At 38.2% G+C, this 20,132-nt stretch overlaps 1 protein-coding gene across 4 annotated transcripts in view; it reads left to right on the top strand.

The window, feature by feature from the left end:
• Positions 1-405: 405 nt before the first annotated feature.
• AOX1 (aldehyde oxidase 1) overlaps positions 406-20,132 on the top strand; it is a 41,163-nt gene continuing 21,436 nt past the window's right edge. For 2 of the 4 annotated variants that reach the window (XM_042040889.1, XM_042040890.1), the window contains exons 1-19: positions 406-511; positions 1,458-1,515; positions 2,475-2,571; positions 4,277-4,385; positions 4,934-5,060; positions 5,929-5,990; positions 6,588-6,671; positions 7,495-7,575; positions 8,648-8,792; positions 8,962-9,054; positions 10,790-10,941; positions 11,186-11,279; positions 11,970-12,079; positions 12,926-13,110; positions 14,254-14,416; positions 15,668-15,760; positions 17,746-17,915; positions 19,199-19,325; positions 19,620-19,742. In XM_042040889.1, coding sequence (XP_041896823.1) covers positions 452-511; positions 1,458-1,515; positions 2,475-2,571; positions 4,277-4,385; positions 4,934-5,060; positions 5,929-5,990; positions 6,588-6,671; positions 7,495-7,575; positions 8,648-8,792; positions 8,962-9,054; positions 10,790-10,941; positions 11,186-11,279; positions 11,970-12,079; positions 12,926-13,110; positions 14,254-14,416; positions 15,668-15,760; positions 17,746-17,915; positions 19,199-19,325; positions 19,620-19,742 — 2,133 coding nt within the window. In that variant the 5' untranslated portion in view covers positions 406-451. The other 2 variants (XM_042040891.1, XM_042040893.1) reach the window with 2 other exon arrangements.

The raw sequence follows: 20,132 nt of genomic DNA, 5'->3' as shown, positions 1-20,132 counted from the left end.
TATAAACCCTTGCCCGCACAAGTAGCCCTTACAAATGGTTATGATACCTGGACCTTACTGCTGATTATTTTGTGAATGCAAATATAACCAAAAATCCCATTGGTCTCATGATCACTACATTGCTGGATTTTATTTCAGTATAAAATTACTCTTGAAGATTTTGTTATAGGAACCTGACAACAGGAACACCTATGTCCTTTGAGAAAATGTGAGGTATGGCTTAGCTTTTGAACACTTAAGTAACACTTTAAAAGGCTGCAGTAAATAAATATTTGTAGTCAGATCGAGCTATTGAGATCAATGGCCGTGTTCCCCCTTGGGTCGGGTTGTGCCGGCGGGGCGCGGGAACCCCTCCGAGCGGCCCCGCTCTCCCCGCCCGCCCCGCTGCGCCGCGGCCCCGCCCCGCATAACGAGGGCTTCCCTGCTGCTCCCGGTGCTGGGGCTGCGAACGATGCCTCTGCCAGGGGCCGCGGCGGCTGCGGAGCTCATTTTCTATGTGAATGGGAGGAAGGTAAGTATAGCCCGGAGAAAGAGGGGCTGCTGTGCCAGAAGGAACCGTGAAGGGCACAGATTTGGCTTCCTCAGACTTATTCATGGGAGTGAAACTGAATCCTCACACAAACCTCCAGAAGAACAGGCATGGTTGCATCCCATTTTGGCTAGTTCTGCTGTGTTTGGAAGAAAAAACGAGTCAAAGTGAAACACACTTTCAGCTGGGTATCAAACTTGGCTGGTAAGCAAACCACTTTTTTCATTTGGATGTGTCTGGCTTCTCGTCTTTGATGGTGTCAGGTTTTCAGAGGCACAACTGAAAGCAGGACTCCGGTGCCCAAATTTGGACTATTGACCATAAAGATAATATTGCAAGGCCTGGTTGTTGATCCAAAGCAACTGTACAGAACTAGCTGATTCTAAGGGATGGAATAAGAAATACTGTACTCGATCAAGAATGTGTGTATTTCTGTTGCTCTCTGTTGTCATTTTTTTACAGCTCATGAAAGTTACTATAAATAAAACTAGAAAATAAATTGCTACTGCTGATAGCCTTACAGGTTCCTCCAGTGTTTATTCCAGTATGTCAGAGTGCCAGGGAGACTTTAAAATCTGCAAATCATTACTTAGTTCATTATGCTGTCTCTAAAGTTCTGCTGCATTTTTCTTTCTAATGTGGCTGAAGGTCAGTTCCCTCAGTATAACATTTCACTGAGCAGCAGTTATTTTTAGTACTTGCAAGGTACTTTTAGTACTAACACTTCTTTTCTGGAAACGTATCTGTCTGAAAAGGGATTTCCAGAAGGAGCCCAAACTCTCCTGCAGTGTTTGGCAATTAGTGTAGTTCTATGAGAGGGAGCCAGAGAAGGATTCTCCTCTGGCTTTTGTGGGAGTGTAGCCTGTGCCCTGAATTTTGAAAGGCCTTGGTTTCTTACTTAAAGCTTGTTTTTACTTTCTTACTGTAGGTAATAGAGAAAAATGCTGATCCTGAACAAATGCTCTTATCTTATCTGCGAAAGAGGCGTATCCTTTTCTTGTCTGTTCCCTAAAGTCACTCGTGAAAGCCTTATTCAAGCAAAATTTCCATAAGTTTTAATTCAAGGCTTAATTACCAGATTAAGGAAGTTGTGATTCCTTTAAGATAAATCAACCATACTAAATGATGTCTCTTTCTTAATCCAAATATTCTTCAACTGAGCTGCTGTACTTTTAGCCTAGTTTCTTAACACACAAAGTTATGCCATCAGGCACAATGAGTATGTGTCCGTGTTCCTCCCCTTCTACCTCATGGTCAGTATACAAAAAGCTTGACAGAATAGAAGTCTCCAAGTTCTGTAATAGTCTCTCTCCTGGTAAAGGGGAGATCGTGTGATGAGAACCTGAAGCTGATGGAATTTTGAGGAGCACAAAGGCATCTTCCTTTTGGTGGCTTTGGAACATTAAATTAGCTGGTTGTTGATTCACAGCTTCAGGTTGAACACTCTTCCAGATTCACAGAAATGAGCACTTCTCTCAGAAGTGTGATCTTTCAGATGAGATGCAAGGCAAATATCCTGACTATAAATGGGCCTTCTGGGAGAAACTGGGATATTGATTTTAGTGTTCCCCTGGAATTTCAGATATACAGCTGGTTTGCCCATTACACATTTCTTCTTTTCATATTTTCGCTTGGAAAACTATTTTTCACTTCCCTTTTCTGTCCCAACTTACTCCTCTTCCAAAATAAGCCATAATCAAGTTTTCTGTTGAGAAGATGATTTTGGTCATGTCATTCCTGAGCTTCAATCTTGCTTTCACTGAAAATTTTGTTCCAATAAAAAATTCCAATAAAATATAGAAAGGATTCTGATACATATGCTATGATACAAAACTGATTCTATGTTCCTTAGAGGTTTAGGAAAAAAGGTGGTCTCAAGCCTTTGAGCAGAATAAAGACCAGAATGGAACTGCGTAATTATTTTCCCTAATGACAGCATTTTCAGTCCATCTTACAGGAACTAAGTATGGCTGTGGAGGAGGTGGCTGTGGTGCCTGCACAGTGATGATATCAACTTATGAGCCAGCTTCCAAGAAGATACGGTATCCTTAACTGAATATTTTGAAAACCACAGAGAATTTTATGATTGTAGATACCATTTCCAGATATGAAACTTTAAAAACAGAGTTGTAGAACTTGTACGTAATAGTAAAAGAATCTAGAGGAAGGGTCACTGTAATCCAAGAAGAGAATGCTATTAAAATTACTTTGGTTCAGCTATATTGTAAATTTGCTGAACTATCATACTCAAATGCTTGATTTACTTATATATACTGACAGCCCCTGCAAGGAGGTTTTAGGAGGCATTAATATAAGACCCTTTGGCATGACCACTGGAATGTGGCTCCTCCCTGCAGCTCTGTATGGTAGTTTAATTCCAGCTGGTAACTGAGGACCAGGTAGCTGCTTGCTCACTCCCCCCAGTTGGATGGGGAGAGAAACAGAAGAGCAAAAGAGAAAACTCATGGTTTGAGAAAAGACGTTTTAATAGATAAAGCAAAAGCTGGTTGTAGAAACAAAGCAAAGTAGGTAATTTACTCACTACTTCCCATCGTCAGGCAGGTGACCAGCCATCACCAGGACAGCAGGACACCATCATCTGTAATGGTTATTTGGGAAGGCAAACACAATCACTCCAAACCTTTCACCCTTTCTTCTTCTTCTCTTGGCTCTATATGCTGTACATGATTCCATATGGTATGGAATATGACTTTGGTCATTTTGAGTCAGCTGTCCCAGCTGTGTCCCCTCCCAGTTTCTTGTGTCACTCGGCCTCCTCCTTGGTAAGCTGTGTAAGCCCTTCTCTGCAGTAACTAAACATCCCTGTGTTATCAGCAGTTTCCAGCACAAATCCAAAACACAGCGTTCCACTGGCTACTGTGAAGAAAATGAGCTCTATCCCAGCCAAAACCAGCATACTGTCATATCATTGGTGGGAAGGTAGGGTAGGCAGAAGTTTGAGACTTACCAGCCCTTTAATACTGAAATCCATCCCTTTCACCCCACCCACAAAAAGAAATATTTTGAAACTCAAAATCCAAGTTTCATTAAGCTAAAAATTGGAATAAATTGCTTTTAAGTTGAGAAAACTCCAATCAAATTGTTAAATGGTTACATGCCATTGTGCACTGAAGCGTTTATTAGGTGGGGGGAAAAAGCGTTCCAGTCGTCCTTTTGTACAGTTGCATTACATTGGAATGCAACACAAATGAAAATGTTTAAAGGTAATGAAAGAGCTGAAATTAAAGCATATGGACTCTTGAAAAGAAACATTTCAACTCTATTAAAAAAACCAAATAATTTTATAGAAATTATTAAATGCTTTGAAGAATTTTCGTTTTGGGGTGTTGTTCCTATTTAGTATGATATTTATTTTACATCAGAATTTGGATCAGAAGTTTGATTATAAACTTGAAGCAATAATTCTTTACTTCCTTCCTACACCAATCTTCCCTTCCCTACCTTCCTCCTCCAAAATACAGTTGACAGATTGCTTGTGGGCAAGAGAGACAAGAGGGCAATTAGAAAAGACTGAACTATTAAGGAAGATGTAAATTCTGTGGAACTGTCCTCATAGATATGTTTTTATACTGGGGACAAGAGACATAGCTAGAAAGTGATCCCTTCTCATTCCAAATGTTGATAGTGGCTGCTTTGTAAGTATGAGCTATGTCTTGGTTGACTGAAAAATAATATTCACACTTGTTTATTAAAATAATGTTCTTTTTTCTCCTTTGTGTTCCAAAGACACTATTCAGCCAATGCATGTTTGCTTCCCATTTGCTCCTTGTATGGTGCAGCAGTGACTACAGTGGAAGGTGTTGGAAGTACAAAAACCAGGATTCATCCAGTTCAGGTGAGAGTACAGTATCACCATATAAAAGGATTTCTGATTTCTTTTTTGTATGGGATGGCTTTAGTGACAGTGCTTTTAGGGCATGGGAATTTCTTAAGATGGTTGCTTTCCCTGCTAAATGGCAACAGAGGACAACATTGGTTTCTGGTGGTTGATTAATCAAGGCTGATGACATATGGCTCATAATGGATCTTACTTTAATATTGACAGTCTGATCAAGTAGTTGGTATGTAAGGATTGTTGGAGTGAGTCAGGCTTTGCTCTGTTTGGGTTAATGGCACATCTTGGACAATGTCTCTGGCTCATGTTTTAGTATAAATGCAAAAAGACAGAAGTCCACTGAAGGTTAATTAGCTTCTTTAGTAAGATGTGCCTGAACATCACACCCAAAATAATTATTCTCATTTGATATTGCTTAAAGTGTTTTATTCAAAATTCTGATTTACTATGAAGGCAAACTTTTTGTATGGCATCTCCCATTTAAGAGAGCATTTATTAGAATGGAGGTGAGTGCTGGAAGGAGTGCTGTTTGTGGTATTTCATTTCAGGAAAGACTTGCCAAGTGCCATGGCTCCCAGTGCGGTTTCTGCACGCCTGGAATGGTGATGTCCATATACACTTTGCTAAGAAACCACCCAGAACCAACTTCGGAGCAGATGATTGCAGCTCTGGCTGGTAAATACTGCCACTTGTTAGTTTGCAGGTGTGAAGCATTTCTTCAGGTGCTTTGTGTATGTGCCTGTCTGTGTGAGTACACGTGCCTGCATGGATGATGTACTCTTACAAATTGTGCTTCTCAGCTTCTGCTGCTGGATGCAGACTTTGTATTCCCTGTCATTCTTTTCTCCTGGAAAATGAGACAAGGAGCTGTGGATTTTTTCAGGTGTTCAAAACATCCCCATATATGTCTTTTGAAGTGCTTTAAATCAGATGAGCAAAAATGATGTCCTCTTGGAGAAGGACCTGCATCTGAGCATCTCCAAGGTCCCTTTATATCTGGAGCTGGGAATGTCATAAGCCTCACAGGGCAGCCCCTTTGCAGTAGGATTAAAACAGACAAGGCAGAGAGATGCAGACTATCTTCAGTAAGGGAAAGTGTGAGCATTTATTGTACGTAAAATAGCCTTCTGTCATCTGTTGTGCTCTAGAGTCACAGTGGAGCCAAAGACATTTCCTGTTGCTGTGTGGTGAACTTAGAGGTGTAATGTTAACTTCTTTCACCTCTAGAAAAAAGTCAGGGGGAAAGAGAACAACATCTTGAGTGGGTGAAGAATATTGTACAATCTCTTATTGTCCTGCATACTGAGCTGTAGCCAGCATTCACTCTAGTGCAGATCTAAAGTATTTCATACTCCCCTTGAAACAAGCATGTTTTTTGTCAGGAGCTGCAGGGTTGTAAGTCTTGTGACACTGTTCTTTTTTTGTGTTTCTGAGAGCTAACAGTTCTCCTTGAGCTTCAAAAACACAAGACACATAAAGACATGACATTCTAAAGCCACGTGCTTTAGAGCAAAGCCTTTTCTGACTGATTTCGTTTCTTCAGGGAACTTGTGCCGCTGTACTGGATATAGGCCAATCCTGGATGCCTGTAAAACCTTCTGTAAGGTAAGAAGTAGTGGCGATAGGATTACTAGATTGGGCCTATCAATGTATGTGCATGTACAAGCCATCAAGATTTTCATTAAGATCATCACTTCCCTCTGTTAAGAGATGTAGTTCTGAGTAAATGGCCTAACCCATTACAAAAATTGATTAACACAAATGAACATGGTGTCTAGCCTGGATTATGAAGACTAATCTGAAGTAACTCCGTGTGGTTTACTGTGGGTTAGTACTGGCATGAATAAAAGCAGAATTTCAGTCCAGGTTCTTAGTAATTTATCATGCAATGCAATATGTCAGAAACCTACAGAGAAGAAACGGGAGTGAACAGTTGGTAGAGGAAGCAATACAGACCATCTACATCTGCTTTCACAATGTCAGCTGAATTCCACAAAGTAAGAATTATTTTGTATTAAGGACTTCAACCTCTGATGTTTTAATTTTTTTTTTTTAATATCACTTCTTTAACACTTAATCCTTCTAATTCAGCTTGTTCTTAAGCTTCATCTAGAACTTTATTGAAATACAGAGTCACTCTTATCAGCTTTAACTCACTGCCATTCTGGGCAGTATTTCACTAATGGGATATTCCTATTTTAGGAATCCATTTGTTGTCAAAGGAAAGCGAATGGAAAGTGTTGCTTGGATCAGGAAGATGATATGTTTGACAACAAAGAAGAGAAGGTAAAGTTTTAAGTATATTACCTACCCTGCTTCAATATAAAACTTAGAGAATGAATATTGCATATATTATTTGAAAAATAAGACATTTTATTATTCCTCACAAGAAATTTGGAAATATTTTGAAAACTGGAGGATTCTATATGTATATTTTTATGAGAAGGCAGTGCCTATCAGATAGTTGGTATAAGGCAGTTTGGATCTCCAGAGCTGAGATTTGAACAGCTCTTCAGGTTCAGTAATATTAGTAGTCTCAGATCTACCCATACAGTGAGAATTACAATGTGCAAGACATTCAGGCATATGTGAAATTTGCTTAAATCAATGATCAGTGTCTAAGTACTGATCTCTTAGGAAAACTGCTGACTTGAGTCTGAAGAATTGATATGCCCTTAAAAATTAGAGCCATGATTGTGATTTTATGTGAAACATCTTGTCCATACAAGTATTTCACTTTGTTCTCAATTTTCTTTCAATAGTATCTGATCTGCTTCTTTGGGTTTTGAGTACTCTAGGTTGGCATGAAACTACTTTGTTATAGTAGAACTACAGGAAGCCTGTACTTAGTCCTTCAGTTGCTTGCTTCTCCACTGTCATTTGTGTTAGCAGTAAAATTCAAGAAAATGTTATTGAACATTTCTTTCACCTCAGCACCTCCAAATGATGCATGGTGATTTAATAACAAATCCGAAGGACAATGAAATGGCTAATTTTTTACTGACTTCACTGGGAGTCTCCTGGTTTGGTTTTGCTTTTGCTTTTGTTGTTGTTTTATGAAATTAATGATGAGAGAAAACTCTTGCTCTTTGCATGTCTTCTTTTTAAGGTCTCCACTAGCCTGTTTTCGACAGATGAATTCCAGCCCTTAGATCCCACCCAGGAGCTTATATTCCCTCCAGAACTAATGGTAATTAATGGTAACTTTTACTACTTATAGACTGTTCTTAAGATCTGTTCAGAATTAATTCTTAAGTCCAGCTTAGCAGTAATTCATCAGAAAAAATGTCAAAATATTTTAATGTCCAACCATTATTATACTTCTTTTTGGTTTTTTGTCCAGTAAGCTTTTTGAATATTCACATACAAAAAAAAAAATCATATTGGGAAAATGAAGGTGCAGATCTTGGTGTTAGAGAAGATGAAGAAGCAACCTAAACTGGGTTTTCAGTCCAGGAGCTGAAGATACATATACTTTACAGTAAACTGAATGGCAAACACTACTTAACATTGGAAAACAATTTTGTGGCTTAACAGTTTTGTTAGTCTTTTCTGAGATAGCCACCCAGATCAGGGAGTGTTTAGCCCCAGTGATTAAGGAATGTCAAAGATATAAACAGCTGGAATGGAAAGTGTTAGGCATCCCTAATTATTGGCAGTAGTATTTGCCCTAGAAAAACTGAAAGCTGTTTGTTTTACTTTATTGTCAGTGTAGAGATTCAAAGCCAAATTCTCTGTAGTTAGCTGACTGCTTCTGGAGAAATGTTGATAACTGTAGGATGGGAGTTCTTGACTGTGTGTTTGTACCAGCACTGGTTCACAAGCTGTCTCCAAGAGATCAGTGAACAGTGCTAGAACAGCCAGAGACACTTCAGTGCATGCATAATCTAGAAAGGGATGCTGCTGTCAGTGTCATTGGTGACCTCCAAGCAAGCTAAGTGGGCAACACCTCCCTAAGTATTTTTATCACTTTTCTAGCAGTTTTAGCAATTGCTATTCCTACATCTTTTGCTTGGGGACTATTTCTTATCAATCTTGTTTTTTACCCCATTGGAATTACTTGAAGACATTTCACCCACACAGTCTAGAATTTCACCACTGTGCAAAGATCCAGCGTAGTATTTCTGTCCCATTTTTGTCCAGTTTTGAAGGATTATGTAGAACTGCTGTTAAGAACATTTTTGACTTTCAGTCTAGTGTCTATTAGACCTCACACCTGTCTATATGTCTAAATATTTAAATCTGCCATGTTTCTCCATCAGAGAATGGCAGAAAATCAACCAAAAAGAACTCTGCTTTTTCGTGGGAAGCGAGTGACATGGATTTCTCCTGTAAGCTTGGATGAGCTACTGGATCTGAAAGCTGCCCATCCTGAAGCACCTCTTGTGGTTGGGAACACCAGTGTGGGTATGTATGTGATCAGAATGGCTCCTGTTGCTGTATTTCCGGTGTGCATGAGAGGAGTGGGGCTACATTTGTTGTTCTTTTTGCATCTTCATCCTTAAGCTTACATTCCACTATGTGGGAGTCATCATTATGGAAAAGCCTTTTGTCTAAGTCTATTCTTATGTTGTAGGACCTGAGATGAAATTTAGAGGTGTGTTCCATCCAGTTCTTATTGCTCCTGCAAGGATCCCAGATCTGAATGTGCTGAAATACACAGATGATGGTTAGTAGACTTTACTTTATTCAGAAATAGGAGATTTCTTTGCAGTAAGGAATGCTGCATCATTCCATAGCACTGAAGGTGTGAAATGCTGTGCAACTCATTCCTAAGCATGCTTGGTTCTTTCCCAGGTCAAGGGGGCTGTTGCCAACATTCCAGTGCAGGATGGTTTTGTCTTCGCAATGCAGTGCAGAGCTGACCAGCAATATTAACTTGGGCCTTAGTGCAAGGGTGATTATTCTGGTAATACTGGTTCTGGTGCCAAGTCATGCAGTATGTGCTTTCTGATTGCTGTGCTGGGCTCTGCAGGTTAGCCGAGAGAGACCCATACAGAACCACAGTGAGAGTTAGCCTGTGGCATGCTTGTTTACATTAGAAAAAGGCTGTGATTAAACTGGCATTGCTAATATGCATTGACTAATCTTGTTCTCAATCATAACAGCATTAATTATAATAGGTTAAAATTTTGTACCTCAACTTACTTGTTTATAAGCATGGAGGTTTTTTTAGTTAAAATTAGACCCAGGCTTTGGGTTTTAAATAAATTCTGGTGGATTAGAAATACAACTAGAAATAGGTTTCAACTTACTATAATAGTCTAAATTAATTGAATAAAAATTACCTTGTAGAAGTTTACAGCCAAAGTTTTAAGGAAAGTCATATCTGATGAAATGACTTCCTATGTACCTGAAGCCACTTTTTTAAAGTGGTGAGCTGTGTTTGATAGTTCTGTCATTGCATTTAGAATACGTATTTTATTTCAGATTGGTCATCCAGCTCTATTCAAAAACTAGTTTTTCCTTAGCTGAAAAGTAGCTAGAAATTGAAAAGAAGCTGGGAGAATGGTTACTGCTTTATTAAAGTGTGTAAATAAAACCTAGATATGCAAAGGTGAGACTTACTAGTTCAAAAACAAGAGATATGCAGTTCAGTTTGCTAGCCAGAAATAACATTTCCTCTCCTTAATCAGATTTAAATGCAAAACATGTTTTGATTAAATTTTGCTTTTAAATACAAAAAATTTAACATTGCTTTGCTTGATTAAAATTAATTAAATTTATATATATTTTCATTTATATTTTTTATTGAATCCCAGTATTCACTGAAAACATACATCTATTATGCAAATAATTATTTTGAATAGAAAGGAACTGTGTACCATTTAAAAGAAAATTAGAACTATAATCTTACAAAAAAAAATCTTTAATAAATGCATGTAAGTTGTCTTTCTAGTGGGAAAAAGAATACTATCTTCATTGTTAGGACCGTTAGGGGTTTTGTTGCCAATGCTACCTACCCACACCTTAGAAGAATACCTAAAAGGTACATATGCAAAGCTAGATCAAATTACGATGAAAATCGTGCTTAAAAATAGGAAGAGTCTGTTGAAAGCATTTTGAAGCTGACTCACCTTTGTGTGAAACCTCTCCTAAACGTTTACTCAGTCAAAGCAAGATGCAAGGGAAAGAGTTGGGATTGCAAGGTGCAGCTGGAAGCAGAGAAAGGATTTCCCTTTATGCAGAAGAGGTGAGGTATTAGTTCATTCTCATCATTTCTAGAGATTTCACCCTCAGTCTCCTGAAATGAAAGGTTCCAGTTCCTTTAAAATGCAAAGGCCTCTTTCCTTTTATCTGCCTGTAGCCCACATGAGCTGTCCTAGTCTACAGTCTGAACACACTTTAAAACCCAGGCAGTGAAGCAATGCACACATTACACTTTCATCATCTTTTGGTTACAGGATTAACTCTGGGAGCTGCCTGCAGCCTCTCTCTAGTGAAAGACACCTTGACAAATGCAATTGTGGAGTTCCCTGAAGAGAAGACAAGGGTTTTCCATGCTGTCTTGCAGCAATTAAGAACTCTGGGAGGAGAACAGATAAGAAATGTTGCTGTATGTTGTGAATGACTTGCAATTAAAATTTGAAAAAATTGTAATAAATGTGAAATTGATCCTGACTACATGCAAAACTTGCATTTTAAGTTTTGATTTTGCCATGAATTTTCTATCAATACCTCTTTTTTGAGCTTTCAATATGTATAAATGTACATATATTCTGCATGTCTTATTGTCACTTAACATAAAAATATGAAGGTTATAGAGAAAGGTAACATAAACTACTTTCTTTTTTTCCAAGTCATTTGGCGGAAACATCATAAGTAGAAAATCAACCTCAGACTTGAATCCTGTTCTGGCAGCCAGCAACTGCATGCTCAATCTGGCTTCAAGAGGTAGGATGAAATAGCCTGTCTCTGTACCATAAATGAAGTTTTAAGTGTTTAAAGGACTCATGGAGGTTTAGGTTCCTTGCAGAATTTTGTCATCTTCTCTTCTGAAAAATTTAACTTTCATAACATATATCGTAGAACAACAAGTATGGTCACTTTTAGAATAAAATATCAGAAGGAAAAAGCAATAGCATTTCTTTCTTTCTGGACTCCTGGAAATGTTCAGAATCTCAGGGGAAAAGCAAACAAAGAAAAGAAGAAATAAACCCAAAACCTAAACAACAAAAACCCCACCCCCTAATAATTTTTTACTTTTGCAGCATTTCTTTGCCACTCTGTTTGCTTCCTCATTTTTTATGTTTTAGAATGAAAGGTAGTAAAGACAGCAGCTGCAGGGATTTGGAACAGATTGACAGGAGTGAGGGTGGAAAATCATGGCAGTATCGAAAGGGAGGATTACAGAATGGGGATTGACCTCTGGGTACTTTTTTAGGAATCTGGTATTATGATGTTATGGAAGATGGAGCAACTATTTGAATTTATAGAACATATCACTGATAAGTTTTTATGGACACTGTAGTGGTTATTTACTCAGGAAGGCAGCAGGTATTTTTTGCCAACTAAAATACTATTGATATGTGTTAATTGCACAATTGTATGGAATTTTCTGGATTTGGGATTTTTTTTTTTTAGGACAAAAGCGACAGATTCCTGTGAGTGATATTTTTGCAGATGGAGTTGGTAACAATACCATTACACCGGAAGAGATCTTAGTCTCTATCCATATTCCCCATTCTAGGAAGGTAAGTTGTTAGTTTGTTTAGATTTGCTTTAAGCAGAGTTAAAGACTATGAAATAAAGAGCAGAAGGGGGCATAATCCATCTGTTTAAACTAGCAGTGTTACTGCTAGCTTTCTGAATTCCTTATGTTTATTCATTTCAGTGCCATACTGTCTCTCAGTTTCAGCCAAAAAACACAACTCAGCAGGTAGCTGGCGATGCTATATAAAGAGTAAAATTTAGACAACGGTTTGTCCTAAAATGGTGAGGGCAATAGCAATTGTCTAGATCCCCTACAGAAAGGGGTCTTGGACAAGCTGCCATTGTGCTTACCAAAGCAGGCTGTTCACCTGTGATATGGCTGGCATCAAGTAGGTAAAGCACTGTTGTCTCTTGAGGATTTTTCTTTAAAATGGGATAAGATTGGATGTCTGTGTGGCAGTTCCATAAATGTTGTTGAACTGAATGATAGTCTTTAACTGATACTGGGTTTGCAAGAGTGGATAGGGGATCTTCTAAGAGAATTATGGGTCCTGTTATCTGAATACTGAAGTTTGGCAATACTTTGAAGCCTCTAAACTTATGGCCTTGTTATAAATACAACTCCACTCCACAAGATCCCTGTCTTCCAGCTATTTACCATGACAAATCTAGGTCATCTGAACTGTATAGGTGGTGGAGGATTGGGTATGAGTTGCTAGAAAATCAAAGATGGTAAAGCTACTGAAAGGTCAAGAGAAGAATGTGCATGGTCTTGAATGCTCAGGAAATTGAACTTGGGCTTTTCATTTTTTGTTCTCTTACTTCACATAGTGCAATAACAAGTTCTGCTTTCAGATACTTACATGTCTGCACTTCATCTTGCTCAGGGGGAGTATGTCTCTGCATTTCGACAAGCACCAAGACGGGAAAATGCTCTTCCAATAACCAATGCTGGGATGAGAGTCCTTTTTGAAGAAGGTACAGACATTATAAAGGATCTAAGCATTTTCTATGGAGGTGCTGTCTCGACAACAGTCTGTGCAAAACAAACCTGTTGGACACTTATTGGAAGGTAAAATTTCTCTGTCTTGTCTGTGTCTCTGAGTAAATGGACTTTGAAAGCTTTGGTTCATGTTCCTTGGGACATGAAAATGCAGAAGGATTTCATTTGCCTGACTGATGCCTTGTATGTTCAAGTGAATGATCAAGCCTTAATGATGACTTTTCAGGATTGTTACGTTTTGGAGTTTGCACACGAACTCCAGTGTGAATTATGCAGAGAGATAAGACAGATGAGCTGTGAGATAGGTGGATGAGGTACACATCAGTCAGTTGTGCATCTAAACCCAAATATTGGTAAATTACGCTGTATCTTTGTACATTTGATAATCCCCTCATATCAGTGTTCGTGAGTCCTTCAGCTTGTGTCTAAAAGCTACACAGTTTGAGAAGTTCAGATGTGCCCAATAAAGTTAGAAGCACAAAGTCAAGTCTTCACTTTTTCAATACCTCTTCATCTACAAGATCCCAGTAATCTCAAGAATTAGTCCCCGATTTTCCCTCCCAGTTTGCAGCACCTTTCCAAGCTTTGGAGGAAAAAAATTGCAAATAATTCAAGCAGTATAAAAACAGCACTAAACAAAGCCCCACTGGCCTGTTTTGCCATTTAATATGCAACTGTTTCATTAGTTGAAGTGCTCATTATTTTTTGATCCCTTACATTATTAAATTTAGTCTAACAGACTAATGTTTTGATATCTAGGGCTGTGTAACTACAGAGAATTAACAGTGTTGAGATACTTGAAGAAGACAGCCCTTTCAGGAAATGTAACAACTAATTAGATCCCTTGAAAGTATCTACATTTTGCATCTATATCTTCTTTTCTTCAAATGTAGGATACTTTCTGTAATATGGTGAGAATCTGTAAGACAGCTAAAGCAGCTTTAAAGCTGTAATAGGGTTTGTTTAATTATTTATTTGTTTATTTTAAAAATGCTGGCATAGCACTTAATTCCATTTACTTACAGGAGCTCAGTTCTGTGAGCAGCATTGATCCACACCATTTTAAAAATTGTAGACATTATTAGAATCAATATTTTGGCTTCACTGTGAGCAGGATTATGCCTGTGGTCCATGGTACACATATATTACTGCAATTTTTGTTTACTTTTTTATTAGTCCTGGTCTGATTGTATCTATTATTCTTCCTAACAGACACTGGAATGAAAAAATGTTGGATGAAGCATGCAGACTAGTTCTTAAAGAAATTGCTCTTCCAGGTTCAGCTGGAGGTGAAAATATAGACTATAAGAAAACTTTGATGGTCAGTTTCTTCTACAGATTTTTCCTGGAAGTATCGCAGTCATTGAAGACAATGGTAAATTAGTTCATAGAATCATAAAATCACAGAACATACTGAGTTAGAAGAGACCCATCAGGATCATTGAGTCCCACTCCTGGCCCTGCACAGAACACCGCAGGAGTCCCACCATGTGACTGATAACATTTTCCAAAGCTTTTTGAACTCAGGCTAGGGGCTGTGAGCACTTTCTGGGGAGCCTGTTCCAGTGCTCAAACACTTTCTTGGCAAAAAATCTCATCCTGATGTACAATCTAAAGCTCTCCCCACTTGGCTTCATGCCATCTTCTCGAGTCCTGTCACTGGTCAGCAGAATGAAGAGCTTGGTACCTGCCCCTCCACTTTCTCTGGTGAGGATCTTGAAGACCTCAGTGAGGTCTCTCTTGAGTCTCCTCCGCGCTGAGCAAACCAAGCATTCCCCATGTGTGCTCTTGTGCAAACAAATAAAAGGGGTGTTCTTGCTTTCTGTTAGTGCTTGCAATTTGTACAGTGTGCTAAATCGTTGTCTTTGGTGTTCAGAGCTATACAATAACTTAAGTGTTTAACTCCTGAAGAGATTGATAGAGAGATGCCCATTTAAATTTTAGATGCTCAGATATCTTTACCTTGGACATTAGGCTTTAAAAGACATTTGAGAAATACTAATACAACAACATATCAGTACCGAGCTCTCAGGCCCAAAGAAAATATACAAGAGATCTTTATCTGTCTGTAGTTCAAAACAGAAATAGATTAAATAGAAATAAAGGCTTTGGAAAACAACTGTAGATGTTAAACCAACACTCCTTGTATGAGCTGTTGACTGGGAGATGAGGACACTAAAATTTCGCTTGCTAAGACATTCTAGGTGTAAGTTACTTTTCTTTTTGTCTTCAATATATTCTTACAGAGAAAAATATCCCTTATATGTTTTTCTTCTGTGTTACCTTGAGCTCTTTCCTCTAAATTGCCATTACTAGGTAATTGACTATTACCAGGAGTGATTCTGGGCCCGTTTTGATCTGACCTCAAAACAAAGCTCCTCTGCCTATCCCTACTTTACATTGCTTACTTTAAAAAGCATATTTGTTGAATCCAATATATTTTAAAATATTATTTAATGAAATCTAAAACCTCTACATTGTTTTCAAATTGTTATTTTACAGCCTTTCCAGTTTGAGTCTGGAATGACTTCCCTGTATAAAGACTTTGTATTTGATTTTGGTTGTTGGCTTTTTTAATTGGAACGTTCAAAATGTGAGTTTTAGTAGTAATTCGCTTCCTTTTCAGGATCCTTGCCACTATCCTGGCATACCTATGGAATACAGAAGTGTCCTACAAGATTTCAAAACCAGAATGCCCCAGAGTATCCAAATGTACCAGGCAAGTGATTTCATTCTGACATTGTTTTGTGCTTCATAAGAATTGGTAAAAAGTCATGGTTCAAGCATGAGCCTTGGTGTGAAGGTCAGGTACAGATTTTCCTAAAGGACTGGAAGCAAGAGGCTTTTAGTGATTGTTTTTAATTGTATCTCAGTTGGAGAATTCTTGTTTGTAAAATAAGATTCTTGGGATACTCACTTTTTCTAGACAGTTCTTTAAAGATAAATATGCTAAGCAAACTCCATTGTCAGACTGCTTAAAATTGGTATATTTCAGTGTGCAACCCAATTAGAAAGAAATTAGATGAAAACAAAAAACACTGAAAATCCCAGATATATATAAATATACTATAGTATAGCTACAATATTCTTGTCTCAAGATCTCAGAGGGCTCTTAGGTCTTACTGTAGATTTAGGAATTAAGATGGAGTGTGATGGCTGTCTGCTCAAGTTAACACGAGCAGGTTGTCTTAAATCAACAGTAGAGAGCAGCAAAGGACACATTTGGTATTTTCTGAGCTCACCGTATAAATAGATTATGGTGGAAACACCCACAAGGATTTTTGATATTTTGACACCCTCAATACACAAGTCAAAATATCCAGCTTTTGAAAACCTAAAGAAAAATTCAAATGAAATATAGGTAAATATTTTTTTAAAAAATTTTTGGATATTCCCTAGAATAACACTTTACCTTTAAGTACTTTAAATTTGTTCAAGTTGTTATCTTCAGTTTCCTTCAGAGTTATTATTATTCTTATTAAAAAAAAAAAAAAAACAAAACTGCAGGCAATAAGAGGGGCCAGGATCAAGGAGACTATTTCTTTGTGACTTTTCCCCAATTTACAATTTATTCCCCATCTGTAATAAAGTGACTGAACAACAGGTATTGAAACAATTTGTTACTCAGATCAATTGGCGCTGAGCAATAGAAATTTAGAAACCCAGAAAATCTGAGTTTTTCTGCTTTAAATTTCTATCTAGATTTTGTAAGACTGTGTTTTTTGTCTGCACTCCTTCATTTGGACATTATTAAGCTTTTAAAATTAAGAGGAAAAAGTGAATGTGTATCCTGAAATCCAAACACCTTGTCATTCTGCTGTGGAAAAGTTGAAGTGGTTTGGCTGAGACATCCATTTGAGGAACTTTAGGCAGTCGAGTGAAGAGTGTTTGTTCCTGACTTTGTGCCAATAGCAGACGGTGTACCAGAAAGTGCAGGAGGTAGGAGTGTGTAGCCAGAACACCTGTGTGCTGGAAGCTTTAGGAGTAAAAACATTTTAAGTTGTAAGCTATTAACTAATTCTAAATGTAGAAAAGGGAAAAGTTAGCATGAATACTGACCCAAAAATTGAAAAGGTGTTCTGGAAGTTGGTAACATTAGTTGATATGGCAGATTTAACTGGAAACACTGAATTAATTTTCAAAAAACTTAGCAAAGTAAGATTAATAAGACACTAAATTCATACATGGGTGCAAAGAAATAATTGGGCAGAAAATATTTAGGCAACATTTTCTCACTGATTTACATTGATCAGTTGCAATCTTTCAGTGAGGAAGACAAATCCTAGAAAGGATTGCAAATAGCTCACAATACACTATCAGACGCTGATAACATTCAGAGCAGAATCTTGTGAGAATAATTTGGAAAATTATCAAAGCTTCATGACACCATTCAGTAAGGGAGGAAACTGTCCTTCTGAAAAAGTGCTGGGTTTGTCACTTTGATATAAATAGTTAAGAAAAAAAATCCAAGTAAACAAACCCATGTGGTGCTCTCAGAAGGGTACATAAGAGAAGAAAAGCGGAGAAAGAAATCCCCAGGAGCAGCAGTCACATCCTGCGGCCACATCTCTCTCAATGTTGAACCACAAGATGATAGTATGAGCAGTTGTTTGGTCATCAGATTTTCTGATTGCTGTAAGAATAACAGGACTGTTCTTTTTTTAACTGTTTGGGGGTGCTGGGTGTGTGGTTTTGCCTGTACAGGACATAGAGCCGAGTCAGTCTCCCCAGGACCCTGTCGGACGGCCCATTATGCACCAGTCTGGGCTAAAGCACGCCACTGGTGAAGCAGTCTACATTGATGACCTTCCTTCTGTGGATGGGGAGCTTTTCCTGGCTGCCGTCACTAGCTCCAGAGCTCATGCTAAGATTGTGTAAGTGTTCAAAGTGGACCTGAAGAAAGTGTTATCATGAATTGCTGCCTCAGCTTTTTAGAGAGACTAATGAGTCACATGTACAGAACAGCATGCCTGATACCTGCAGGCAAATCCATGCTGGTAGCAGTATTGGTGCACTAGTAGAAGGGTTTGTTAGGATTTAAGTGTCTCACCCCATTTTACTGTACTAGTAAGAGTGAACTGTTTCTGGTCCGTAAGCCAGCCCAGAGCTAGCCTAGCTACCTCTACAAAGCGCTTAGCTGTGCAGTGCAAGCAGACTTTGAAATTCAGTGTTACCAACACTGCTTTGAAGCCTCACCTCTATGATGAAAGAAGAAAATTGTTCAAAATGTAGGAAATAGTGTTGCAACATTGCAGCAACAAGGTGGCAAAGCTCATACCAGGCTTACAGGAGAGAAGGGGGAAGAAGAGGATTTTATTTTGCAAGAAAACTGTTTTCACATATGCTTTTATTCTGCCAAGATACACCTATTCTAGCAGTTTGTTCTACATTTAGGCACCAAGACATATTCAAGTGATCTAGTTGTGATTAATTGTCATGACAGACAGGACTGGGGCTTCTAACTACAGAGTCCTTGTCATATTTCCTGGCTTATTCTTAGGTCAGTGCTGGGTTTGGCAGCCCTCTTTTTGGTACCACCACAGAACTGGCATCACCCCCATCTCTGTGAGTCAGTAGGATCTATTCAGTCTCATTTGTCTTCTGATCTCAGTGTCCAGAGAAGATGCCTGTACATGTGCTGGGATCTGATGACCTGCTGAACTAGATGCTATCAAAATATGCCATTCCTGTAGACCTTCTGCTGTTCCTTCTGATCCTTCTACACCTAGGCATTTCCATTCCTTCTCCATTTATACTGATCTTGTCATTTCTGTTATATCTCTCTACATGAATCCTCCACCTGAAGGTGCATATTTGCATCTTTAGGTGTATGTGTAGGATGTGAGGTCTCAGAAAGTTGCAGTTGTATTATCATGATAGTGCACTGATCTTTATTAAACCGGTGCAGTTCAGGCAATCTAATGAGCCAATGATTGTTGTATCTAAAGTATCTCCTAGAAATGAAGCAGATTAGTAGAATCTTAATTTGTCTTTTACCTGCACTTCTTCACATGCCAGAGACAGAAAGAACAGGTGTGTAAGCCTATGAGCAGATCTCAGTAGTACAAGAAATATACTTCTGTGTTGAAACCCCTTCCTCTGTGAACACTTTGTAAAACTAATGAATTACACTTCTCTCTTCCCATATCCCAATCAGATCTGTAGATACCTCAGAGGCTCTAAAAGCAGCAGGTGTGTTCGATGTCATAACAGCTCATGATGTGCCAGCTGCAAATGAGTTTTATTTTTCTGATGATCCAGAGATTATATTTGCGAGAAACAAGGTATAACTACAATCTTTTTACAACTGATTTTCTTAATTTTAACTGTTTTTTACTCCAGCCTTCCGTTCTCCCACTATCCATTTCTGAATACAGTATTTTCCTTGATTCTTTAGTTACAGTGGTATTTTTGTAATTTGTTAGCTTCATGGATGATCTAAAAATACAAAAATCCTAAGTCAAAGAAGACTTTTGAACAGGAAACATAAGTAGCGGTTATGTAAAAAGAAGAATACCAACAGCCCGTACGGGAATTGTTTGAATCCACCATACCATTATGTGATGTGTATTTTACAGGTGATTTGTGTGGGTCAGATTGTCTGTGCTGTGGTTGCAGATTCAGATGTTCATGCCAAACAAGCAGCTGCAAAAGTGAAGATAGAGTATGAAATGCTGGAACCAGTAATTTTAACAATTGAGGTACTAATAATTTCTTCTGCCTTTTTATTTTTTTACTGATTTAATTAATGGAAGCAGCAGTTCACACTCTTTAGTTGCTTTTTAAATAGGATTTTTAAAGAAAACAATATGAATATGAATATGAGCATCCAATTAACCAGTCTGAGTATCTCCCTGTAAATAAATTTTTAACCTTTTCTCTAATTTTGACCACTTTTGATGGACAGGCAACAGTTTCAAAAGTATGCAGGTGTCACAAGTTTTACAATAATAAACATTAGAATGCAAAAAAAAAAGAACTCTCCTAATGTTCCCAGTGAGGAAAAGGCAATGAGCATGCTGATTTCTAATTTCTTGGTAGCTACCAGCTGGTCAGTCAGCATGTGTATACTGGCTAACAGTCAGCTCCTG

This window comes from Corvus kubaryi, unplaced genomic scaffold (genome assembly GCF_017639235.1).
Source record: "Corvus kubaryi isolate FWS band 111438036 unplaced genomic scaffold, C.kubaryi_AGA036_p1.0 37396, whole genome shotgun sequence".
Lineage (NCBI taxonomy): Eukaryota > Metazoa > Chordata > Aves > Passeriformes > Corvidae > Corvus > Corvus kubaryi.
The sequence above is the reverse complement of the archived record's forward strand: the minus strand, read 5'-3'. Positions and strand labels throughout refer to the sequence as shown.